Source organism: Moschus berezovskii, chromosome 17 (genome assembly GCF_049115385.1).
Source record: "Moschus berezovskii isolate FMDL1 chromosome 17, NW_MosBer_1.0, whole genome shotgun sequence".
In the NCBI taxonomy this organism is placed as follows: domain Eukaryota; kingdom Metazoa; phylum Chordata; class Mammalia; order Artiodactyla; family Moschidae; genus Moschus; species Moschus berezovskii.
Window position 1 is genome coordinate 7,781,902 of NC_142476.1, and position 27,110 is coordinate 7,809,011.

At 41.8% G+C, this 27,110-nt stretch overlaps 1 protein-coding gene and 1 pseudogene across 1 annotated transcript in view; one reads left to right on the forward strand and one right to left on the reverse strand.

The window, feature by feature from the left end:
* Positions 1-636: 636 nt before the first annotated feature.
* LOC129551007 (zona pellucida sperm-binding protein 3 receptor-like) overlaps positions 637-27,110 on the forward strand; it is a 57,474-nt gene continuing 31,000 nt past the window's right edge. Inside the window, 7 exon segments of the mRNA XM_088845163.1 lie at positions 637-778; positions 1,953-2,132; positions 3,105-3,204; positions 16,346-16,431; positions 16,599-16,793; positions 20,380-20,562; positions 22,002-22,199. Coding sequence (XP_088701289.1) covers positions 637-778; positions 1,953-2,132; positions 3,105-3,204; positions 16,346-16,431; positions 16,599-16,793; positions 20,380-20,562; positions 22,002-22,199 — 1,084 coding nt within the window.
* LOC129551720 (protein Smaug homolog 2-like) lies at positions 12,349-14,850 on the reverse strand (annotated as a pseudogene).

Below are 27,110 nucleotides of genomic sequence, written 5' to 3' on the forward strand. Positions count from 1 at the left end.
TCTGCCTCTTTCAATCTATCTGTTCACAAGTGAACAAGATAGTGATCTCAAGAGTGATCCCAGAAGTCATAGTGATCCCCAAAACACAGTAATCACATCACTTAAAAAAAATCAGTGGCTGTCCATTTCCTATCCAAGCTCCTAATCTTGGCACTGGAAACTCAATAAATCCCAGTTCTAATCAGTCCTATCTTTCACCATGTTGTCTCTATCACACATTCCTTACCTGCCAAAAAAATGGAAGCAATAATTACTGTTACCCAGAAATAATCTTTATCTTCTATAGTTCACTGTTATGTTTTTCTGTATCTTCATTTTTGACATAAAATGTCTTGTGTCCAATGCTTCCACTTTCATAGCACTGTCTGTCACCTCAGATGCAGCCCTGTCCATAAAGCCCACTTTCATTTCTTTGCCTGGAATTAACTATCATCCTGAGCATGCTCCTGAAACAGATACATGCTATCTTTTATTGCAAATATTTGTGCTTAATGTTTTATCTTCTACACTCAATTGTAATCTCCTTGAAGGGATGGTTCCCATGAGATTTTTTGTAGCCCTTTACAAGGGGAAATTCATTAACTATTTATTAAGATGAGTTCTTCCAACAGAGAGATATTGAGGAAACATCAAATCATGCATCCTCCAAGAGTTCCAAATGGGGCCCTTGATACAAAAAGAAAAATGGCAGCCAGGCCCTTCTCTGGGCTGTGGAAAGTCTCTGATCCAACTCTGTTACAAATGACCTTGGTCGCTGCTCTGTTGGCTTCTGTTCTTGGTGAGTAATGGGAAAATGAGGTCAGATTGTCACCATACAACTGAGTTCATCAGCACATCCTATTTTAAGAGTTGTCTAAAAGATACCCATCCTTAACGCTGCAGAGTGTATTTGACCACTTGAAATTCAGGGAAATTTATTATAACCCCGTGCCTTCCCCTAGCACTAAAGGTTTACTTATGGTCACTTTTAATACTCCTTTTTAGAGCTTTCTCTCCAGGGACTCTTTAAGAGATCTAACCTCAAAGCAAATCATGGTTTGGAATAAACACATATTATCTGCTACCTGACCATGAAGAGCTTTCATTGCCTGTGTGGTTCTTCAGAAAGTAGTGAATTGGGGGTAATTATGCTGGGGTTTCCATCCCTTGATTTAATTATTCCAAGGGAGGTAGAATTAAGGCTTTACTTTTTAAGGATTTAATGAATCTCTACCTTGTGATGCTTTTTGAAAAACATTTCATTTTCAGATACATAGTCTATTCAAAATCATGTGTAAAATGGATAGCTGGTGAGAAGTTGCTACATAACACAGGGAACCAAGCCCAGCTTTCTGTGATGACCTAGAGGGGTGGGAGGGAGAGGGGATGCATGTGTAACTATGGCTGATTGCATTGTTGTCTGGCAGGAACCAACACAACAGTGGGAAAAATTTTCCTCCAATTAAAAAACAAGTTTAGAAAAGAGCTAGTAGAGGGAAAAAAAGAGAAAAAACGAAATCCCAAAGGTCCAAAAAGACATAAGGAAATGTCTCCTCATTTCTGACTCCTGAGCCAACCAATCTTATTAATGCTATTATTGCTAAAATATATATTATTTCTCAGGCAAGAAGACAGGATTACATGGCAAGGTATAAATGCCAGTGTTCTGAATATGTCGATTGGGGTATCTAATAGAATGATGAAATTCGGGTCTGTTTGTCCATTTTCTGACAAATTATCACATATACAGGAGAGGAAGGATGGATTTTTTCTGCCTTTTTCCATTATTATTGTCATTGTTATCAAACAACAAGCTTGCACTATGGATTGTTTACTGTGTTCACTGAACAGTAGAGTAACAGGAGTAATGATCAAGAGGAGCATGGTCTCTGCTCTAAACGTCCTATTACTGAATAACTGAGGTGCTATGTCCTAATCTATAACTTGATTCTCCTTCTCATTTTGGTATCCAGGAGATTGTGGTCCTCCACCTGATTTACAGTTTGCTTATCCAAACAGCAAGTTGAATAACAAAGACTTCAAAACTGGAACTACACTGAAGTACACCTGCCTTCCTGGTTATAGCAGAATCAGTTCAAGTTCAGTTACTTGTAATGATAGAGGCTCATGGGACTATCGTGTTTTTTGTGCTAGTAGGTATCAAAGTTTATTTTTCTCACCTGTCAGTTCAGTCGTTCAGTCGTGTCTGAGTCTTTGCGACCCCATGGACTGCAGAACCCCAGGCTTCCCTGTCCATCACCAATGCTCGGAGCTTGCTCACACTCATGTCCATTGAGTTGGTGATGCCATCCAACCATCTAGTTCTCTGTCATCCCCTTCTCTTCCTGCCTTCAACCTTTCCCAGAATCAGGGTCTTTTCCAATGAGTCAGTTCTTCCATCAGGTGGCCAAAGTATTGGATTTACAACTTTAGCATCAGTCTTTCCAATGAATATTCAGGACTGATTTCCTTTAGGATTGACCGGTTGGATCTTCTTGTAGTCCAGGGGACTCTCAAGAGTCTTCTCCAATACCACAGTTCAAAAGCATCAATTCTTTGGCTCTCAGCTTTCGTCACAGTCCAACTCGCACATCCACTGTACTTTTGTTTTTTTTTTTGGGAAAGTTCTCTTAGGAACTTAATAAATTCTTTAATTCAAAGACTACTTTGATGAAAGTAGTCTTCAAAATTAACATTACCTATAGTAATTGGAGCCAGTATTTGGAGCCAGTCAGTTGGAAATATACACAGATATTTTGCTAACAGTAAAAATAACCTTTTCCTTTCTTTTGTTTCCCTGTGACCAAGGACAGGTATTTTTAGAACATACTTTACATGGATAACTTGTCCATCCTTAATTATCACAATGATCCAACCGAGCCACCAAATCTAAGCATATTTTTTCTTCTTTAAAAATTTTTAAAAATATTCGAACAATGGGATAAATGTTTACTTTTATTTTTCCTCAAAATATAAAGTTCAGTAAGTCAGGGTTAGAAATAAGTTTTGAAAAAATTTTCTGTGTTTATGTGGAAGTAGCAGTTAAAGCCGACCAATCAGGCTTTCTCCCCCAATTACTGCTGTTCAGTAATTGTAATCAGTCATTAATTTCATTTTCCTCCTAGAGAAGCAATGTAGAAACCTAGGAGACTTACTCAATGGGAAAGTGGAAGTTAAGACAGATTTTCTTTTTGGTTCATCTGTAGAATTCAGCTGCTCAGAAGGGTAAGTATAAGGCAATTCAGAAACAATACTTTTCCTTGCAATTAATTTTTTATAAGTAGATAATGCATTCACATGTTTCAAAAATAAAATGATATAAAAGGTATCACTCAGAATTCTCTGCCAGGCAGTGACTTTAGTTTCTGATTTATCTTCTTAGTTTTTACATATGTAAATACAAATGAGTACTTTATCACACAGAAGACAGCTGACTGCCGATGTTAGTTTGAAACTTGCTTTTATTTTGTTCACTTAACAATATTGATATGGATTGAATGTTGTGTCCTTCCCAAATTTCCAGTGTGATAGCATTTGGAGATAAGGCCTTTGAAAGTTAATTAAGTCATAAGAGTGGAGCCCACATGATGGGATTAGGGCCAATATAAGAAGAAACACAGAGCTGGTTTCCTTTCTGTGTGTCCGCACCATGTGAGGACACAGCAAGATGATGGCCACTTTCAATCCAGGGGGAGGGTTCTTGCTCGAACGTGATCATGCTGGTGTCCTGATCTCCAACTTCCAGAACTGCGAGAAATAAATTGTGCTGTGGAAACCATCAATCTATCCCGTTATAGCACCTTGGACTAAGATGCATATGTGCTGGAGATCTTTGATATTCATATGTGCTGTCTCCTCATTCTGCGCATATATGTTTACAGCTGTGTAGTTTTTCAGTGGATGAATCAAAGCTTATCATAGTTTATTTAATGGTTCCTATTGATAGAATTTGTGAGTTTCTATTCTGGTGTTATTACCTACAATGCCCTGATGCATAATTTTCTGTACATGATATTTTGCATGCATGCAGTTATGTCTGTAGGAAAAATTCCCAGAAGTAAGATTACTGGATCACAGAGATGATACTTTAAAATATTGATAGATGTTGCTAAATTTCTCTTCACAGACTTTGTACAATTTTGTAATGCAAACAAACATCTATTTTCTCACCATCTCTTCAATTGAGGATTGCCCATTTAGGTGAGAAAATAAAACTTCCTTGTAGTTTTTAAAAACTTATTAATCTGAGATGTGTCGGTTGATATGCAGTCACAAGAAACAGCAAAGAGAGATTCTATACATTATTGTTCCAGTTTGTCCCACTGGTACTGGCTTCTATGACTGTAGTACAGTATCACAATCAAGAAATCGACACTGATATAATTCATTAACCTTACTGAGATTTCATTTCTCTCTCTGCGTGTGAGACTTTACTGCTGAGACCATATTCCATGGTATGAAATTTGTTTAGCCATTCACCTGTTGAAAACATTTGCATACACGTTTTGTGTGTGTGTGTATGTGAACTTAAGTCTTCATTTTTTTCTGGGATAGATACGTAGGTGGGTCATATAACAGTCACACATTTAATTTTTAAAGGAAGTTGCCTGTTTTCCAGAGAGGTCGAACCATTTTATGTTCCCATCAGCAATGTCAGACTAATCCGTACCATCCAGATCAGCATTTGATGCTGCCAATTATTTTAGCCACTTTGCTCGGTGTGGGAACATCTCACTGTGGTTTTAATTTGTGATTCTGTCATAGCCATTGATGTTGAACCCCTTTTTATGTTTCTTGGCCACTTGTATCCTCTTCTGTGATTGTTGATCAGTCACTCAGTTGTGTCTGACTCCTTGCGACCCCGTGAACTGTAGCACACAAGACTTCCCCGTCCTTCACCATCTCTCGGAGCTTGCTCAAACTCATGTCCATTGAGTCGGAAATGCCATCCAACCATCACATCCTCTGTTGTCTGTCCCTTTCGGTATCTGGCCATATTTTTTGCCCATTTTCTAATTGGAATATTTAGCTTTTTACCATTGAGTTTGAGCTTTTTTTTAAAAAATATATTCTGTATACTAGTCTTTTGTTGGATATATGATTTGCAAATGTTTCCCTCTAGTTTGTAGCTTGATTTTTCATCCTTTTCACGGATCTTTCACGTGAAAGATTAAGAGTTAAGGTTTTTAATTTTGGTGAGGTACAACTTTTCAATTTTCTTTTATGCATCATTTTATTGGTGCTAAGTCTAATAATTTATCACTTAGTCTTTGATACTGTGTGCTTGTGTGGGTCTATTTCTGGGTTTTCATTTTGTTCCACTGTGTCTATTTTTCTGCCAACACCTCACTGTCTTAATTACTATAGCTACATAGGAAGTCAATGTTGGGTAGAGAAATTCCTTTCACCTCCTTTTTGTTTTTCAAAATTGTTTTAGGTATTCTAGGTTCTGTGTATTTCCATATAGCTTTTATTTTTTATTTCTTTTATTTATTAAAAAATTTTTTTTATTGGAGGCTAATTACTTTTACAATATTGTATTGGTTTTGCCATACACTGACATGAATCCACCCCGGGTGTACATGTGTTCCTCTTCTTGAACCCCCCTCCCACCCCCCTCTTCCCCTTATCCTCCCTCTGGGTCATCCCCGTGCACCAGCCCCGAGCATCCTGAATCATGCATCGAACCTGGACTGGTGATTCATTTCACATATGATAATATACATGTTTCAGTGCCATTCTCCCAAATCATCCCACCCTCACCCTCTCCCACAGAGTCCCAAAGACTGTTCTAAACACCTGTGTCTCTTTTGCTGTCTCGTATTCAGGGTTATCGTTACCATCTTTCTAAATTCCATATATATGCGTTAGTATACTGTATTGATGCTTTTCTTTCTGGCTTACTTCACTCTGTATAATAGGCTCCAGTTTCATCCACCTCATTAGAACTGATTCAAATGTATTCTTTTTAATGGCTGAATAATACTCCATTGTGTATAAGTACCAAAGCTTTCTTATCCATTCGTCTGCAGATGGACATCTAGGTTGCTTCCATGTCCTGGCTATTATAAACAGTGCTGCAATGAACATTGGAGTACATGTGTCTCTTTCAATTCTGGTTTCCTCGGTGTGTATGCCCAGGAGTGCGATTGCTGGATCGTATGGCAGGTCTATTTCCATTTTTTTTGAGTAATCTCCACACTGTTCTCCATAGTGCCAGTACTAGTTTGCATTCCCACCAACAGTGGAAGAGGGTTCCCTTCTCTCCACACCCTCTCCAGCATTTATTGCATGTAGACTTTTGGATAGCAGCCATTCTGACTGGTGTGAAATGGTATCTCATTGTGGTTTTGATTTGCATTTCTCTGATTGTGAGGGATGTTGAGCATTTTTTCATGTGTTTGTTAGCCATCTTTATGTCTTCTTTGGAGAAATGTCTATTTAGTTCTTTAGCCCATTTTTTGTTTGGGTCATTTATTTTTCTGGAATTGAGCTGCAGGAGCTGCTTGTATATTTTGGAGATTAATTCTTTTGTCATTTGTTTCATTTGCTATTATTTTCTCCCATTCTGAAGGCTGTATTTTCACCTTGCTTATAGTTTCCTTTGCTGTGCAGAAGCTTTTAATTTAAATTAGGTCCCATTTGTTTATTTTTGCTTTTATTTCCAATATTCTTGGAGGTGGGTCATGGAGGATCCTGCTGTGATTTATGTCGGAGAGTGTTTTGCCTACATTCTTCTCTAGGAGTTTTATAGAATCTGGTCTTGCATTGAGCTCTCTAATCCATTTTGAGTTTATTTTTGTGTATGGTGTTAGGGAGTGTTCTAGTTTCATTCTTTTACAAGTGGCTGACCAATTTTCCCAGCACCACTTGTTAAAGAGACTGTCTTTTCTCAATTTTATATTCTTGCTCCTTTGTCAAAGATAAGGTGTCCATAAATTTCTCTATGTCCACAACAAACTTTGCTAGAATTTTGATAAGATTTGCATTCTGTTTAGAATTTGACATCTTTAAAATGTTTAGTCTCCCAATTCATGAACACAATACTCTTTTCCATTTACTTAGGTCTTTAAAAATTTTTTTTTCAAAATTTTGTAACTTTTAGCACATGTTTTCTATACATATTTTATTATATTCATATCTACATTTGTATCATTTTCTTTGGAGCAATGGTAAATGGCATTGTCTCTTAAAGTTCGATTTTCACATATCTGTTCTTGGTATATAATAATATGATTGAATCTGTGTGTTGATCTTTGTCCTGCTGTTTTACTGAATCCACTAAACTAGTTCTGAAAGATTTTTGTTTTGTTTTTGTAGGTTGCTAGTGATTTTCTACTTAAACATTAATGTCATCTATAAATAGAAATAACATTTTTTCCCATTTACAATGTGTATCTTTTATTTCTTTTTCTTTCCTTATTGCACTAGCTAGAACTTCTAATTCTATGTTGAACAGCCATGGTGACTGTGGACTTCCTTGCCTTATTCCCAATCTTGGAGAAAAACTTCAATCTTCCACCACTAAGTATGTTAGTACAGGTTGTTTTTTTTTTTTTTTATAGATGCTCTTTATTGTGAAGTACTCCTCTATTCTTAGTTTACTGAGAGATTTTATCATGAAAAGTTCTGGAGTTTTTAAAATGCTTTTTATTCATCACTCTGCATATGATCACAAAATTTTTCTTTTCCTTTTTTATTTTTATACTATTGGTATGATGGGCTACATTGACTAGTTTTCAAGTTTTAAACCTGTTTACCTCAAATAAGTTTCATTTGGACATGATGCATCATTGTTTTTACAAATTCTTGGATTGATTTTCTAATATTTTGCTGAGAATTTTTGTGGATAATTTTAAGAGATAAATTGGTTTATATTTTTCTTTTTTTGTACTATGTCTGAATTTGATATAAGAGTAATGATAAGCATTATAAACTGAGTTAAGAAGTATTCCTTTCTCTTCAGTTTTCCAGAAGAGATTCTGGAAGATAATTTTTTAAAAATATTTGATAGAATTCTCCTATAAAACTATCTGGGCCTAGACATTTCTTTTTCCATACTATTAATTATGAAGTCAATTTCTTTAATGGTTCTAAGATTACTCAAATTGCTTGTTTTGAATTTCCTGCATTTTGTACTTTTCAAAGAATTATTCTTTTTCTTTTAAGTTGTTGAATTTATGAGAATAAAATTGTTCATTCCTTTATTCTCCCTTCGGTGGATGCAGGATCTGCAGTGAAATTCTCTGTTTCATTCATGATATTGCTGACTTCTGTCTTCTACCTTTATCATTTTTACAAGAGATTTACCAATTTTATTGCTTTTTTCTTAGAGTCAGCTTTTTGTTTCATTATTTTTTTATTGTTTTCCTGTTTTAAACTTACTGATTTCTGCTTTTGCTTCCTTTTTTCTCCTTGCTTTGGGTTTATGAATTCTTCTTTTTCAGTGTTTCTTAAAAGCAGGAATTTCGATTTCTGATTTAAGAAGTTTTCTGTTTTCCAATGTAAGCATTTATTGCTATGAATTTCCATTTCAGCACTGATTTATCTGTGTTCTATGTATTCTCTTATGTCATAGTTTCATTTTTATTCTGTGTATTTTTAATTTCCTTTGAGACTTCCTTTTAACCATAGATTATTTAGAACTGTGCTAGTTAATTTTCAATTGTTTTGAGATTTTTCTCTTGTCTCTCTGTTATTTGTCTCTCGTTTAATTCCATTATAGTCAGAAAATATACATTGCATGATTTAAATTTTTATATGTTTGCTGAGATTTATTTCATGGTCCAGGATATAATTTTTCCTGGTGAATTTCTCTGGGTACCTGGGAAAAATGTGTATTCTGCTGCTGTTGAATGGCTTCCCTGTAGTCTTAATGTGCATTTTTCTATTTATAAGTGATGTTGAGCGTATTTCATATATCTAAAAAATGTTCAGCTGATGCTGAAGCTGAATCTCCAATACTTTGACCATGTGATGAGAACAAATTAAACATTGGAAAAGACCCTGCTGTTGGGAAAGATTGAGGGCAGAAGGAAAAGAGGGTGACAGAGGATGAGATGGTTGGATGGCGTCACGAATTCAATGGATATGAACTTGGGCAAACTCTGGGAGATGGTGAGGGACAGGGAAACCTGGCGTTCTACAGTCCATGGAGTTGCAAAGAGTTGGACACAACTTGGCTACTGAACAACAACAAAAAGATATCTATATTTATTTATGTGTAAACTGACTTCAACTCCTTTGTTTCTTTTTAAATGTCAATGAATTATAGCATTTTTTCTCACTGTGTCATCTTTCCTTTGACTTGGTTTATAGTATTTCTTTCTTGCCAAGCAAAATGTATGTGCCAAATACGTTGAATTTATCAAGTTTTTTTTAAAGGCTTTTGGATTTGAGTTATAGTCAAAAGGCCTTCATTGCTTGAAGACTGTAATTACCCACAATTATTCAACTACTTTTATGGTTTAATGTTATTTAATTCAGAGAGTTCAGAGGCACTAGCCAATTTTATCTTTCCCTAGATGGATTTCATATTGTCTTGCCACCATTTATTGAAGTCCATGATTAATTCAGTAATTTGTGATAACACTTTTAAAAACTATATTTAATTTCCATGTGAATATAGTCTATTTTGAACTTAAACTGAATGCTTTTAGTTTATCTATATAGTCACACAACCAGTTCCTCTTTGTTTTAATTACTGAGTTTTCATATTATGTAACATTGCTTTGAAGTACCTCCCTTACTCCTGTGCTTTTCCAGGGTTTTTCTGACTATGTTTGCTTATAACCCACTCCAGTATTCTTGCCTGGAGAATCCCATGGACGGAGAAGCCTGGTAGGCTACAGTCCATGAGGTCACAAAGAGTCGGACACGACTGAGCGACTGAACGGATGAACTTTAAAATTAGTTGATTTTTAATTTCTAATAAATTACATTGATTTTTTAAACTAACTTTAGGTGCACAGACATTACATGATGTTGAACCTTCCTAGCCCAGAATTTGCTGTCTTTCCATTTGTCCTAGTCTTGTGTGTGTTTGTGTCAGGATTGTTTTAAAGATTTTCCCCATTTAGGTTTTATTATGTTTATTCTTTGATTTCATGTTTTATTTTTGATATTTGGAATGGTTTGTTTTATTCCAGTATACCTTCAAAGAACTTTTATCTCTATGTAGGGAAACTATGGATTTCTATATATTAATTTTGTATCTCATCTAATATACTGAATTCACTCCTTTATTTATTTTTTTCTCTTTTGTTCTTTTTTCCAAAATAAGCCCAGACCATTAAACAAGTGAAACTCCAACAAATAAGTCTTCTCCAACAGTGAGAAAAACTGAACAGTTACTCAAAGCTGATTCTGCCAGTGGGGCTGGGAATAGAAGGGAAGGTGAAATCGTGGTGGAGGGGCGGGGGCTGAGAAGGGGCAGGAGTGGGTCAGGATCCTGCCCATCACAGTGGGGCCGCCTGCGTCCTGCACACTCTGCTGACAGGTCGGGGAAGGGGGCAGCTCTTGCCTCCCATTTTGTTGGGGATGTCCCTCACCACCTCCCAGTGCCAGGCAGACCCAGCTCACCCTGATGGGTAGTGAACAAGCCAGGACTGGCTGGGAGGAGGTGAGGGTCTCTTAAGAGGGACACCCTGCTGATTCCAAAAAACGAGGTGGCCCCTGTCCATCCCACTTCCCCAGGCTAGGAGGAGGATTGGAGAAGCCCTGGGAGTTGGCGGGGAATGAGCAAAAGCACAGAAACATGGAGGGGCCAGGATGGGGGACTTGCATAGGTTGATGAGTGTGCAAGAGGTACATAAATAAACCTGACGCCCCACCCAGCCCGGCACTGGGAGAGGAGGTGGGGACCTAGAGCAGGCCCCCAGGGCCACCCCACCCCCTGGCTTCCTCCCCCACCCTGGGTCAGATTTGAAGGAGGTCCAGGCCAGGAGGGCAGAGGCAAGAAGGTCTGGGGAATGGGTGAGTGCAGGGAGGGTGGTGGTTTTAATTTTTTTTTTTTTTTGGTTTTTTGTTTTTTCCCAACATTTTGTATCTTTAATAACATACACAATGGTTACCAGCCATATTCATAACAAAAGTTATTCATAAAATGTATCTAAAAATAACATTTTTTCCTTTTCGGTGTGAAAAGCTTGAGAATGTCCCAGTGAAGGGGGGTTGAGGGGATGGGGTTGGAAGAGGGGACCCTGGCTTCCCCATAGCCTGAACCCCCAAATCCCCTCCCTCCAACTGGGCCCCAGCACAACCCCTCAGTAGGAACAGAGATTGGCATGATTCTGGGGCTGGGACGAACCTCTGGGTTATGATATATAGTGTTCCACTTAAGTGTGGTCATGACAGAATTGGGGGGTGGGGTGGGGGAAGGGTAAAAGAAAAGAGGATAGGGGTGGGGAAGGAAACCAAAAACCATCCCCTTTCCCTTATTCTTTCCCCCCAAGTCTTTCAGCAGCCAGACTTGGGAGTGGAGAAGAATTTATGTTGGTGGGGGTAGGAGACGCTAAGGCAACAGACTTCCTGACCTCACTGGCTGCCCTGGCTCCCAGCCTTCGACCTCTGCATCTGCGGAGCCAGGGCTAGGGGTGGGGTGGGGAAGGGCTAGGGGGTGTGGAGGAGGGGGCTCTGCCCTCTCCCCTCATAAAATTCAGGCCCCCCTGCCACTTTCTTGGCTCAGAGAGAGGCCTGAGGATTCTAAAACTGAGAGGGAATGATCAGAGAGAAAAACCGTTAAGAACTATATAAACATGTATCTTAAATAGACCTCCGAAATTAATTGCAGAGAACCTCTGATAAGCAGGGCAAAGGGAGTGAGTGAGAGGAGGGTGGCTCCTGTCCTTGGGGAATGATGGGAATGGGGCAGGAGAGGGGTAAGGAGGTGAGGGAGAGCCTTTGTCTCAGCTCCTCTCAAACAACACTCAGGAGGGCAGATTATCTACCCCTCTCATCTCTCCCCAAATGTCAGATGGTTCTGAGCAGGCCCCACAAGAGACTGGGTCAGTGAGTCTGGGAGAGACTTTTTCCTTGGGAGGGGCAGGTGGTCGGCAGTCTAGAGGAGGCAGGGGTGGGACAGGGCCAGGTGAGGGGGGAAGGAGGGGGCAGGCAGGCTGGCCAGTCCCTGCCCCCTTTATCCTGGCTGCCCCCTACCTCCCTGGGCCTCAGCAGAGATCCCTTGACGGGCCTGGGAGTGAGCAAGGCGTGTGCCAACGTTAAACAAAAGTTAAAAGGGTGAGAGAGTAGAAAAATATTAGAATGTATAGCTGAGCCAGCCCACCCTCTCACTGTCGCGGAGAAGCCCGTGGGGGTTGGTCCCCGCCCGCCGCCCGGGGAGCCTATGGGTGCGCTGGGCTGTGGGTCCCGTCAGATGGTGGAGGTTTTGTCTGTCCCATCTGTGGTAAGAAAGGGAGGAAGGGAGGAAGATCAGGAGCTGGTGGGAGGCCCAAGAAAAGGTGCTCAGGTAGCCTGTCATCCCAGTCAGGCGCTCCCTGGAGTCCGGCCTCCCCTAGGGAGCCCTCAGGATGACTCTGAGTTGCTCAGTTCAGAGGTGGAGACGCTGCTGGGTAGGTGGGAGCTGGGTCAGGGAAAGAGGAAATGCTCGCCACCCAAGGCGTGCTCTGTCACGCTCAGACACAGAGACTCCAGAGTGGGATTGATCTCCAGGTCAGGCCCAGGGACCGGGCAGTCTGGAGGGAGCATGAGAATGGCCTGGGGTGACGAGTGGGTGCGCTGCACAGAGCTGCGGCTCTGGCTGGGGATACTGTTGCTGCCTCCAGGGTTGGCAAACCACAGGTTCTGTTGGCCCTGGCCTCCAAGGCTGGGGCTGGTGAGGGCATGTCAAGGGGAGATGCCCCCAGTGCCCGAAGGGCTCAGAAGGCCCATCCTGCCAGGCGGAAAGGCGCGGGGAGGCATTGGGAACTGCCGCTGGGTTCGCCGGGCCACCCCTATCCCCACAGAACCAGCTATGGGGAGTGAGTTCGAGCCAAACGCCCAGCTTTTCTGCTGCCTGTAGTTCTGCATCTCTAGTGCAGCTTTGCGCGGGAAGGTCCAGAGGAGCTTCAGCACTTGCTGTTTCCAGGACAGCAGTCATTTCTTCTGTGTCTCCGTGAAAGCCTCATGAGACAGGCACTTTTCGATGAGCTGGAGGTAACTGGTGATGTTCTCCTCGTCTGGTCAGGACACCAGCAGCTGGGTGCACACTTTGCCCATCACCCGTGTAAACTGGCTGGGGATGTCTCCGTCAGCGATGGGAGCCGGGACTGGTTCACTGCCATCAGTTGGAGCCAGAGCTGGTATAGGGGGGTAGCTCTCTGCAGCTGGAGGGTCACTGGTCTCACTGACCTTGTCTGTGCCAGGGTGAGCCAGGGGAGGCTCAGCACGTGGCAGCGGTGGCTCCCCCCGGCCCCCATCCTTGGCAGTAGAAGTGGTGGCGGCGGCGGCGGCCACGGTGGCCTGGAGGACACTGTAGGCCTTGATGGGGGTGATGATGATCTGTTGCAGCTCCTGCAGAGCATTTCGCAGATTTCCACCTTCCAGCACATCCTTCTCCAGGGATCTGAGGATGCTCTGCCTCTCACGCAGCTTCTGGATGCTCAGGGATATCTTGTGGCGGGCACCTTTGGTGACATTCTGAGACTCCAAGTGCTGTTCGGTCAGCCTCGTCATCTCTTCATAGCTCATCTGTGAGAAGAGGGCTGTGTACTTGTGCAAGCGGAGGCTCTTAAGCCACGAGGGCACGTCTTTCATGCCACTGCTGTCCTCCTGGAAAGTGTTCCGGCTGGAGCCCTGCTCCTCTGTCTGCTCACTGCCAGAGGAGGCCACGCTGCTCTCGGGTGAGAGGGGTGCATGGTCGGGCGTGGTGAAAGCAGCCCGGGCCCCAAGCTCCTCTGGACTTGGCCACTCACCAGAGGCCTGGGGGCTCCTGGGGATGAGCGACATGGAGCATTTCAGCGGGCTGGGGTGGATTTGGCAGGGGAGACCTGCATTTGCGTTGCTCCCAATACTGTTGATGGCTGGCGGCACTGAGCTGGGTGGGTGGAAGGGCACATGTCCATTTTCCCGGGGTGGCTTGTCCTGCCAGGCTGGCCCTGCATCCCCAGGGCCCAGCTCTGCAGGGCCACCCCACTTATCTGAGCCCTGGCGAGAGTGGTAGGTGGGCTCAGGTCGGGTGCAGAAGCCGATAGCTAGCCGCTCTTCCAAGTGGCTGAGCCAGAGGGCCAGTGCATTGCGGTCCTCCAGTGTGGTGGCCAGGATGAGGGCATAGGAAAGCAGCTGGCGGCTCTCCTCGATGAAGGCATTGCTCTCGATCGAGTAGGCCAGCACTTTCTGCAGCAGCCTCATGTACTCCGACTTGGCCTCCGTGTTGCCCGGCTGAAGCAGGGGTAGGTGGGACAGCAGGAGGGACACCACCTTCTCTTTGGACTCCTGCTGCCACTGGCTGACAATGGCAGCACTGCTGGCCTCTGACTCCAGCAGGTGAGTGTCACTGCAGTCTGCCAGTGAGTGCTCCAGGCAAAGCTGCAGGAAGCGGGCCTGGGTGCGGGTGACTCGCTTCAGAAGTGACAGCAGGGCCACTGTCTGTTCACACTCATTCCAGCCCTTGAACCAGCCAGCGAGGATGCCCACCTGGTCTCGGAACATCATGGTGCCGGGCCTGGGGCCAGGGTGGGGGGACGGCGGTGGCGAGGGCCAGCGCCGTCACATGGTCTCGGCTCCGGGCTCCTGTTACCTCTCCCCTGAGGGCCAGGGCTTGAGGACGTTCCCTGGCGTAGTGGCAATGGGTGACAAGGGGAAGAGGACACCTGCTCACATCGGGGTAGGTCTTGGTCCAGCCACGCCTCTCCAGGCTCTGCCTCGGCCGCCGCCACCGCCGTCGCCTCCTCTCCGGCTCGCCAGCTCCCGCCTCCCGCACCGACCACCGCCGCCGCCACCCCACTCCTTACTTTTAATAGCATTTCAATTGTATTCCCTTGGAATTTTCTGGCAAGCAATTACGTCATCTGAAAAGAATGATACTATTATTTTTCCTAATTTTTATATTTTGAATTTCTTTTTCTCATAATTATGCTAGCAATTTTATCTCAAATAAAATACTAATACTGACCTTTGCTTTCTTCTTCTTGACTCCAGCAGAAACAATTCGAGTATTTCCCCCCTAAGTTTGGTAGGGCTCTGTCTCCACTGCTTCCCATTATATTGGATATTTTTGCTAAGAATGCTTGATTTTTTTCAAATGCCATTTTACTGTATCAAGATGACAGTGTGTTTTTCTTCTTAGATTTATTACATCATGTATATATTAATCCGCTCAGGCTGTCACAGCAGCAGAAATTTATTTTTACAGTTCTGAAGCCTGGAAGTCCTAGATTTAGGTCTGAGAGCGTTCAGTCACATGGCCTTCCCTCTGCACATGCGCGTGGAAATAGAAAGAGGCTGACAGAGAGAGAGCTCTGTGATGTCTCTTCTTATAAGAACGCTAATCCTAGTGAATCAGGGCCCCACCCTTATCACTTAATTTCACCTTAATTACTTCCTTACTCCAGATACAGCCATACTGCGCATAAGGGTGTCAATATATGAATTTTGGGAGGACACACATATTCATTTCTTAACAATATATTATATATTGATATGTTTCCTAATTTTGAAGGCTCCTTTCATTTTTTGTATAAACCTATTTGATTATGGTATGTTTCTCTTTTGAAGTATTTTTAAATTTTGTTTATTTTATTTAGGAACTTTTTATTGATATTCAGGGTATATTGATATATAATTTTTTTTTTTTAAGTAACAAGTTCTGGAAGAATTACTGAGACTTATTTCAAGGGCAAGAATAACAAGATGATAATCAGGAAGTTAGTGGTTTATGAGAGTAAGCCAAACTCTAGTGCCAGAAGAATGATTCAAATTAGAGGTCAAAATTGTTCTTTTAATCAGCAATTTATCTGGATCTTCTATTCAAATGAAACTATATAGGAAACTCAAGTGTATTTTTACTCTTTTGTACTGCTTTATCTGTAGCTTGTTAGATAAAGAGTTTAAGTGGATTTCTGAGATACTAAATGCAAAACTTGTCATTTACTTTTTTTTATTAGTGATGAATATATGCCCTGTAGAAAAAGCTTAATAATATGGTTTAAATAAATGAGTAAATAAAAGAAAAGTGCAAAAATAAGGCTTTCTCCTTGATATGATGAAATTTAACTCCAAGTTAGCCTAAATGGTAATTAGTAATTAAGAGATCATTGTTTTTTCATTTTAAGTGTTGAATAATATTTCTTTTCATCCAGACCTTATTACTTGGCAATTTACGTTTAGAATAAGGCAAATTCCATTAAAATCTCTGGCCTATTTTATTCAGGTATATCTTAGTTGGCTCAGCTACTAGTCATTGTGAGATCCAAGATAAAGGAGTTGACTGGAGTGATCCGCTCCCTCAATGTATAAGTAAGTAAAGACTCCTCGTGACTTGACTATAAACCTAAACCATGTTAGGTAATAAAACACCTGTGCCTCTTTGTTGCTTATTGTATACTCCATTAGAATTTGCATCATGAGTGTTAGATTTGTTAGTATGCCTTCCCTCATTATTTCTTCCTCTGCACTCATCTCAGTTGTCAAGTGCGAGCCTCCTCCATCCATCAGCAATGGGAGGCACAATGGTGGAGATGAAGACTTCTACACATATGGCTCTTCTGTCACCTACAGCTGTGACCCTGACTTCTCCATGTTAGGCAAAGCCTCCATTTCTTGCAGAGTGGAAAATAAGACAATAGGTGTCTGGAGTCCAAGTCCACCTTCTTGTAAAAGTAAGTGACAATGCTGAATGTATTAAGAGAAATGGAATGATTCAAAGACAAACTAATCAAGGCAAAGTTGAATTCATTCACTTGTTCAGCTGCTCATATGCTATTATTAATCAGAAAACATAGGCTTCACTGCAGTAACAATCAATACCAAAATCCCCAGATTTTTTAACAGTAAAAACTTTGTTTGGCTTTTGTTTGTGTGTGTGTGTATATATATATTCATACATATATCAGTCAGTCAGTTCAGTTGCTCAGTTGTGTCCGACTGCTTGCAACCCTGTGGACTGCAGCACACCAGGCCTCCCTGTCCATCACCAACATGTAAATGTATACATATATACATTTTTATTTTTTTTAAGGTTCCTTGTTAGTGCGCAGCTCACCTGGGAAATCCTCTAGAGGGCAGTCATTTACATGGTTATATCCAGATTGTTTATATCTTCTGACAACTCCTCACAAAACATCCAAAATCACGTCTGTTCTGTACATCTGGATCTCTATCCCTGTTCTGGAAACAGGCTCACCTGTACCATCTTTCTTGATTCTATACATATGCATTCTATACAGTTCAGTTCAGTTCAGTTCAGTCGCTCAGTTGTGTCTAACTCTTTGCGACCCCATGAATCACAGCACGCCAGGCCTCCCTGTCCGTCACCAACTCCCGGAGTTCACTCAAACTCATGTCCACAGAGTCGGTGATGCCATCCAGCCATCTCATTCTCTGTCGTCCTTTTCTCCTCCCGCCCCCAACCTTTCCCAGCATCAGAGTCTTTTCCAGTGAGTCAACTCGTCGCATGAGGTGGTCAAAGTATTGCAGTTTCAGCTTAAGCATCAGTCCTTCCAATGAACACCCAGGACTGATCTCCTTGAGAATGGACTGGTTGGATCTCCTTGCAGTCCAAGGGACTCTCAAGAGTCTTCTCCAGCACCACAGTTCAAAAGTATCAATTCTTCGGCGATCAGCTTTCTTCACAGTCCAACTCTCACATCCATACATGACCACGGGAAAAACCATAGCCTTGACTAGACAGACCTTGGTTGGCAAAGTAATGTCTCTGCTTTTTAATATACTATCTAGGTTGGTCATAACTTTCCTTCCAAGAAGTAAGTCTTTTAATTTCATGGCTGTAATCAGCATCCACAGTGATTTTGGAGCCCCCCAAAATAAAGTCTGACACTGTTTCCACTGTTTTCCCATCTATTTCCCATGAAGTGATGGGACCAGATGCCATGATCTTTGTTTTCTGAATGTTGCGCTTCAAGCCAACCTTTTCACTCTCCTCTTTCACTTTCATCAAGAGGCTTTTGAGTTCCTCTTCACTTTCTGCCATAAGGGTGGTGTCATCTGCATATCTGAGGTTATTGATATTTCTCCCATCAATCTTGATTCCAGCTTGTGCTTCTTCCAGCCCAGCATTCCTCATGATGTACTCTGCATAGAAGTTAAATAAGCAGAGTGACAATATACAACCTTGACATACTCCTTTTCCTATTTGGAACCAGTCTGTTGTTCCATGTCCAGTTCTAACTGTTGCTTCCTGACCTGCATACAGGTTTCTCAAGAGGCAGGTCAGGTGGTCTGGGATTCCCATCTCTTTCAGAATGTTCCACAGTTTATTGTGATCCACACAGTCAAAGGCTTTGGCATAATCAATGAAGCAGAAATAGATGATTTTCTGGAATTCTCTTGCTTTCTCCATGATCCAGTGGATGTTGGCAATTTGATCTCTGGTTCCTCTGCCTTTTCTAAAACCTGCTTGAACATCTGGGAGTTCACGGTTCACTTATTGCTGAAGCCTGGCTTGGAGAATTTTAAGCATTAGTATACAATATTTGTTTTTCGCTTTCTAACTTATTTCACTCTGTATGACAGACTTTAGGTTCATCCACAACACTGCAAATGACCCAATTTTGTCCCCCTCCTTTTTTTTGGCTGCAAAATATAGCACAAAATTGTAATGCAATTATATACCCTCAAATAAGTTAAGAAAAACCACAAAACTTCCACAATCAGCTCATCAGGGTACATGAACGAGTAGACAGTCCTTGACTCATATGTTCTTTGACTTGGAAGTGATATATCTTGCTTTTCATTAAACATTTTGGCCAAACTAGTCCCTTGTTTCCGCCTAGTATAAATGAAATAGGAAATATAGTTGTCTGTTTTCCTGGAACAACTAGAAATATGGGTGGACACCACACTTGTAACGTTAACCACATATGTGTATAGGGCACACAAAGTCATACCAATGTTAGCAGGTCAAAAGTAAAAGATAAGCATAGAAGATATTTTCCCTTTCATCTCTAAAAGCCATGCCAGGATCAGGAATGACTCATCTTACTGGCATAAGAGCTGGAATTGACAGGACCTGAGGCTGGAAAGGTTGCAGGGCTAGGTTATGAAGGACCTTGTGTGTCTTCAGGAGTTCAGAACAAATGTGAAGGACAGACATTGAAAGGCTTTAACCAGGGGAGTAAATGTGCTGCATTTTAGAAGGAGAAGTCTGGCTGTGGAGTGAGCAACAGTTTGAAGTGGGACATAACTTAACCCTTAGACATCTGCTGCAGCTGTCCAGCCGAGTAGTGAGGCTGGTTTCAGCTGAGGCAATGGCAGTTGGCCTGAAGAGAAGTTGAGAAATCCTGAAGGAATTAAAGTGGCAGGACTGACAGGACTCGATGGTGGGGGAGGGGGGGTTTGTTCTGTGCTTGTGATCTGGGATGCCCTGGCTGCCTCTACATCACAACCATCACATCAGTACTGTTGGCCATTGAACATGAAAGTGAAAGCTGCTCAGTCGTGTCTGACTCTTTGTGACCCCATGGACTGTATAGTCCATGGAATTCTCCAGGCCAGAATACTGGAGTGGGTAGCCTTCCCCTACTGGCCACTGACCCACTACCAAAATCATCCAGGAGCGTAAGCCATTAGAAGAGGAAGATTTTGGGGTCTTTGGAATTTGGACTTTGGGTTTTAGATATTGATGAGGGGTTTTTGAGATATAACTGACATATAATATTAATTTCAGATGTACATCATAGTGACTTGATATTTGTGTATATACAGTGAAATTGATCATAATAAGTCTAGTTGACATCTTTCACCATACATAGTTACAAAATAATTTCTCTTGTGATGAGACTTTTAAGACTCTACTCTCTTTGCAACTCTCAAATATATATTGCAGTGTTATAAACTATAGGCACCAGGCTGTGCATCACATCCTCATGACTCATTTATATCCGGAAGTTTGTACTTTTTAACCCACATTACTCATTTGACCATTGTACATTCCCACCTCTGGCAACCACCAATCTATTCTTTGTAATGATAAAATGGGTTTTCAAATACTTTTTTCTTTGATGAGAAATATTAGGATTTTATCCACTTTGACTAACATGGCAGGACCTCATTTTGCTGAGATTCCTAGGAATTAAAAGCACATACATAGAGCTTTCAAATGTTTTCTTTGTATGTACTTGATGTAGGCTTGTATCAGGTCTCCCTGAGACCCATATATCAATAGTAATCACATCATTATCGCCATTTCTCTTTTATAACTCAGATGTCCTTTTTATGTTTCTTTAGATATAGTCTGTCACAGACCACGAGTTCGAAATGGAATCATTCTGTCTGGATTTGGACCCATCTATCACTACAAAGACCCTATTCTGTTCAGATGCAAGAAAGGTTATATCCTCAATGGCAACAATTTAATCCGTTGTGATGCTAATAACCAGTGGCATCCTTCTCCTCCCACTTGTGAACTCAGTGAGTATGCACCAAAGGGATTTTCATAATTGGCATCTAAAATTATCCAGGAATATGGGTGTAGCATGCTCACAGGCACAAGCCCACTTAAATCCCAAGAGTCATTTTACATTAAATTAGTACTTTTCTCTAGTTTTCTCATGTCAGGAGGAAGTTTTACTTTGTTTTTTGTTTTTCCTTTTCCTGCTAGTAATCTGTGTTATCTGAGGATTTTCTATGTATGTGTATCATACAGTTTTGACTCCAGTGGCATCACAGACATGGCAGATTTATTTATTTCTTATGCGACCATGGACTGCAGCCTATCAGACTCCTCCATCCATGGGATTTTCCAGGCAAGAGTACTGGAGTGGGGTGCCATTGCCTTCTCCAAATATTTCAGTAGACACTAGTAAATTGTCTCATACTAACAAAATAAACATATTCTGAGAATTGTTTGAAAGATGGAGGTAAAATTCCTTCACAATATTCCATTTTAAAATTTGCAAAGAGATGCTCTATGGGCTAATGTTGGCTTTGATACCTTGAAGTTGTAAATACATACAGATCAGTCATAAGGTTAATGAAATTTATTGCTAAGAATTATTAAGCACTTTGTATCAAGCATTGCTTTAAGTGCATGACATCAATTAATTCATTTAGTATTTACCGTGATCCTAAGATGTAGATATTACTTTTTTAAAAATCACATTTTAATGATGACAAAACAGAGTGATTAAGTAATTAGCACAAGCTTACATAGTTATTTGGCAATGGAAGCCACTGCTACATTGTGATATATTCATTTCCTTCTGCCATTAGGAGAAATCGGTGATGATTTACATATGTAGTGACAAAATTTGATAAATATGTGATTTGACTGACCTGCACCCCTTCTTCAATGTATATATACCTTTGGCAGCATATCCAATAGGGAATAAAAGCAGAATCCAATATTATGTGGAACAAAGTTTATGCTCAAATCAGACGTTCCTGGTGACAGTGTTATAATATCTGGGGAACACAACTCTTATTCTAATTCCTTTTTAGGCAAGGAGAATCAGGTGAACATGTCATGTATTTAGCAGCAAACTTGTGCTGTGTATCCTAGTGATCTCTGATACTCCCATGCTGAAGTGCTTTGACATGGAAGGAGAACTAAGCTCCTGGAGGTTGACCCAGTAACCTAGATATTGCCCCTTTCTGAACCATGGTGTGTTGCCTTAATAACCTCCTCTGGATTGCTGTGTGCATTGAGTGCTTGGCAATAGTCTATCAGAGGTTGATGCTGTCACGTCTCTTCCTGGAATTCCCATTTAACCTTTGCCATCTGTTTCTTCCTCAGTTAATATGAGCTATACCTTTTCTGGGAATGGGGGCTGGTGTGTGCCAGGCTTATTGGGTCAGTCTGCCATCCCCCAAACAGCTTTCTTTCATCCTTGCACTTTGTTCATGATCAGATAGCTGTATTGGGTTACCAGACATTCCCCATGCTGTCTGGGATGGAAGAGACAACAAGCTAAGCAATCAAGAAGTATTTGAAGTTGGGGCCGAGTTGAAATATCAGTGCAAGTTTGGCTACAGACCTATTCCAGACGAGCCTCTGACTTTGACTTGTCAGGAAAATTTCACGTGGACACCATCCAAAGGGTGTGAATGTAAGTAAACTTTGTTTTGTGTACTCTTATTTGAGGTAACTTCTTTGCCATTGAAAATGTTGAGCATGTGCTCGGATTTTGTACTTTACTGATTATAATTGATTTCTTAAAATGTATGCTTTGAAATACTTCTAGAGTTAATTTATTGGATCTTTGCAAATTAGTAGGGGAGCTATTTTAAAGGTCATCCTGAAGACCGGGAGAGCTGAAAAATCATGTCCTTCATACTCTGCCCTTTCGAATTCAGCACCAAGTGAAAAATCAACTTAGGTATCAAATATGGGTATCACCTTCATAATTGGTAACCCTCCAGGGCGGCTGTCATTTGTATGGTAATCCAGATTGTTTAGATCTGTAACAACTCCAGGATACAACCTCCATTGTCTGTTTTGCAGACCTAATGAATAAGGAGACATAAATCTGTGAATTGAAAATGGTATATCTTACTTAAAGCCTTTGGGCTAGTCTGGCCCCTTGTTCGGAGAAGGTGGCTTCCCAGATGGCGCTAGTGGTAAAGAATCCATCTGCCAATGTAGGAGACGTAAGAGATGTGGGTTCAATCAGAGGGTGGGGAAGATCCCCTGGAGGAGGGCATGACAACCCACTTCAGTGTTCTTGTCTGGAGAATCCCATGGGCAGAGGAGCCTGGTGGACTTCATGGGGTGTGTCCATAGGGTCACAAAGGCACACAACTGAAACCGCTTAGCGTGCACACACATAACACAGAATACTTTGTTGCTGCCTAGTGAAAAAGAAATTAAAAATGTAGTATTCTGCTTCTTCTGAAGCAACTGAAAATATCAGTGGACACCAGACTAGTTATGTCAACAGGCCTACAGGGCAATAAAAAAGAATCATAGTGACATTAGTAAATCAGTAGTAAAACGCAAGCAGAGAAAGCATGTTCACATTCTTCTCTGGAAAAGTCAGAAGGGATGTTATGTCAGTATCAGTAATGACTCGGCTTCCTGGTCTAAAACTTTTCTTTACAGCCGTTAACACCACAGTATCATTTACGTCTTCATTCGGTACAATGCTGGGCCAAGAGAACATTTTTGTTTTTCAGTCACTTAGTTGTGTCTGACTCTTAGGGACCCCATAGAATGCAGGAGGCCAGGCTTCCCTATCCTTCACTATCTCCCTGAGTTTACTCAAACTCATGTCTATCGAGTCAGTGATGCCATCCAACCATCTCATCCTCTGTTGCCCACTTCTCTTTTTGCCCCCAGTCTTTCCCAGCACCAGGGTCTTTTCCAGTGAATTGACTTTTCGCATCAGGTGGCCAAAGAATTGGAGCTTCAGCTTCAGCATCATCCTTCCATGAATATTCAGGGTTGATTTCCTTTAGGATTGACTGTTTTGATCTCTTTGCTGTCCAAGGGACTCTCATAAGTCTTTTCTAGCCTGCAAGTGCTGAAATGGACAGGACTTGAGGCTGGAAAGTTAGCAGGGCTAGGTTATGAAGGACCTTGTGTATGACTCTCAGGAGTTCAGTATGAAGATGAAGGAGAGACACTGAAAGTCTTTAGCCAGGGGAGTAAATGTGCTGCATTGGAGAAAGAGAAGTCTGGCTATAGGTGGGCAACAATTTGAAGTGGGGCAGAACTTAACCCATAGACATCTGCTGCAGCTGTCCAGCCAAGTAGTGAGGCTGGTTTCAGCTGAGGCAAAGGCAGTAGGTCTGAAGAGAAGTTGAGAAATCCTGAAGGAGTTAAAGTGGCAGGACTGACAGGACTCGATGGCTGACGGCTGTGGTGGGGGAGAGGGAGGTTTGTTCTTTGCTTGTGACCTCTGATTCCTCTACATCAAAACCATTGTCATGATTATTGGTCACTGACCCACCACTTATCTTCATTACTGCCACCATATTTGGCCTCAGGTCAAATGACAGGGAGGGAACACAGCCCCGCCCTTCAACAGCAAATTGGGTGAAAGATTTACTGAGCATGGCCCTGTCCATCAGAACAAGACCCAGTTTCTCCCTCAGTCAGTCTCTCCCATCAGGAAGCTTCCATAAGCCTCTTATCCCTCTCCATCAGAGAGCAGACAGACTGAAAACCACAATCACAGAAAACTAAGCAATCTGATCACATGGACCACAGCCTGTCTAACTCAGTGACACTATGAGCCATGCCTTGTAGGGCCACCCAAGATGGACGGCTCATGATGGAGAGTTCTGACAAAAAGTGGTCCACTGGAGAAATGCAAAACACTTCAGTATTCCTACCTTGAGAACGCCATGAACAGTATGAAAAGGCAAAATGATAGGACCTGAAAGATGAACTCCCCAGGTCAGTAGGTGCCCATTATGCTACTGGAGATCAGTAGAGAAATAACCCCAGAAAAAGTGAAGAGATGGAGTCAAAGCAGAAACAACAGCCATTTATAGATGTTACTGGTGATGAAAGTAAGTCCGATGCTACAAAGAGCAATATTGCATAGGAACCTGGAATGTTAGGTCCATGAATCAAGGCACATTGAAAGTGGTCAAACAGGAGATGGCAAGAGTGAACATCAACATTCTAGGAATCAGCGAACTAAGATGGACTGGAATGGGGGAATTTAACTCAGATGACCATTATATCTACTACTGTGGGCAAGAATCCCTTAAAAGAAATGGAGCAGCCATCATAGTCAACAAAAGAGTCCGAAATGCAGTACTTGGGTGCAATCTCAAAAATGACAGAATGATCTCTGTTCATTTCCAAGGCAAACCATTCAGTATCACAGTAATCCAAGCCTATGCCGCAACCAGTAATGCTGAAGAAGCTGAAGTTAAATGGTTCTGTCAGGCGAGTGTATGCTCCCGGTTCTGTCTTGTCACAACAAAAATTTGGAGTGACAGACATTAAAGCCCTCTGTGCATCACAGCTCTTAGGTCTTGGACAGACCATGTTATATCTCTCAGGTCTCAAACAGACTGTGTTATAGCTCTTAGACAAATCAGTGTTTCAGCTCTATTTTATTTAGAAGGTAGCAGGAGAATCCATCCTTGATGCATGAGGGCATGCCAACCCAAAGATGCGAAGAGAAGAGAGTGGAGGAGCGCACCAGCGCTTGGGGGGGAGAGAGAGAGAGAGAGAGAGAGCCCTTTGGCTCCTCTGTTTATATGTTGTTCCCTCCCCCTGGGCCTGCCCTATGCAAATTGGGCTAGCCAGGAGTGCTGTTTGTCCTACCTGAAGTCCTCACTCCAGTCCTCGGACCTTCCTTTGACCTTCCTTTGTTCTATTTTCTCAGGCTTTTCCCTTCCTTGTCTTTTAGCCACAGCCATTCTGGACTCCTGTTTCCTAATTACCTAACAGTTCTATGAAGACCTTCTAGAACTAACATCCAAAAATAATGTCCTTTTCACTAGAGGGGACTGAAATGCAAAAGTAGGAAGTCAAGAAATACCTGGAGTAATGGGAAAATTTGGCCTTAAAGTGCAGAATGAAGCAGGGCAAAGGCTAACAGAGTTTTGCCAAGAGAATGAACTGGTCGTAGCAAACACCCTCTTCCACAACACAAGAGAAGATTCTACACATGCACATCACCAAATGGTCAGCACCAAAATCAGATTGATTATATTCTTTGCAGCCAAAGATGGAGAAGCTGTATACAGTCAGCAGAAACAAGACCAGGAGCTGACTGTGGCTCAGATCGTGAACTCCTTATTGCCAAATTCCGACTAAATTGAAGAAAGTAGGGAAAAACACTAGACCATTCAGGTATGACCTAAATCAAATCCCTAATGACTATATAGTGGAAGTGACAAATAGATTCAAGGGATTAAATCTGAAGAGTGCCTGAAGAACTATGGATGGAGTATTGTGACATTGTACAGGGGGCAGTGATCAAGACCATCCCTAAGTAAAAGAAATACAAAAAGGCAAAATGGTTGTCTGAGGAAGCCTTATAAACAGCTATGAAAATAATAGAAAAGGAAAGGAAAGTGAAGTCGCCCAGTCGTGTCTGGCTCTTTGCAACCCCATGGACTATAGCCCACCAGGCTCCTCCATCCATGGGATTCTCCAGGCAAGAATACTGAAGTGTGTTGCCATTTTCTTCTCCAGGGGATCTTCCTGACCCAGGGATCTAATCCAGGTCTCCCGCATTGCAGGCAGATGCTTTAACCTCTGAGCCACCAGGGAAGCCCCAAATGACAAAGGAAAGGAAAGTGAAGAAAATAAGAGAAGTGAAAGGCAAAGGAGAAAAAGAAAGATATATGTATTTGAATGCAGAGTTCCAAAGAATAGTAAGGAGAGATAAGAAAGCCTTCCTTAGTGATCAGTGCAAAGAATAGAGGAACACAATAGAATGGGAAAGGATAGAGGTCTTTTCAAGAAAATTAGAGATACCAAGGGAAATTTTCATGCAAAGATGGGCACAATAAAGGACAGAAATGGTATGGACCTAAAAGAAGCAGCAGATGTTAAGAAGAGGTGGCAAAAATACACAGAAGAACTACACAAAAGAGATCTTCATGACCCAGATAACCCCGATGGTGTGATCACTCACCTAGAACCAGACATCCTGGAATGTGAAGTCAAGTGGACCTTAGACGGCATCACTATGAACAAAGCTAGTAGAGGTGATGGAATTCCAGTTGACCTATTTCAAACCCTAAAAGATGATGCTGTGAAAGTGCTGTTCTCACTATGCCAGCAAATTTGGAAAATGCAGCAGTGGTGACGGTACTGGAAAAGGTCAGTTTTCATTCCAATCCCAAAGAAAGACAATGCCAAAGAATGCTCAAACTACCACACAATTGCACTCATCTCACATGCTAGTAACATAATGCTCAAAATTCTCTAAGCAAGGCTTCAGCAATATGTGAACTGTGAACTTCCAGATGTTCAAGCTGGATTTAGAAAAGGCAGAGGAACCAGAGATCAAACTGCCAACATTCGTTGGATCATCAAAAAAGCAAGA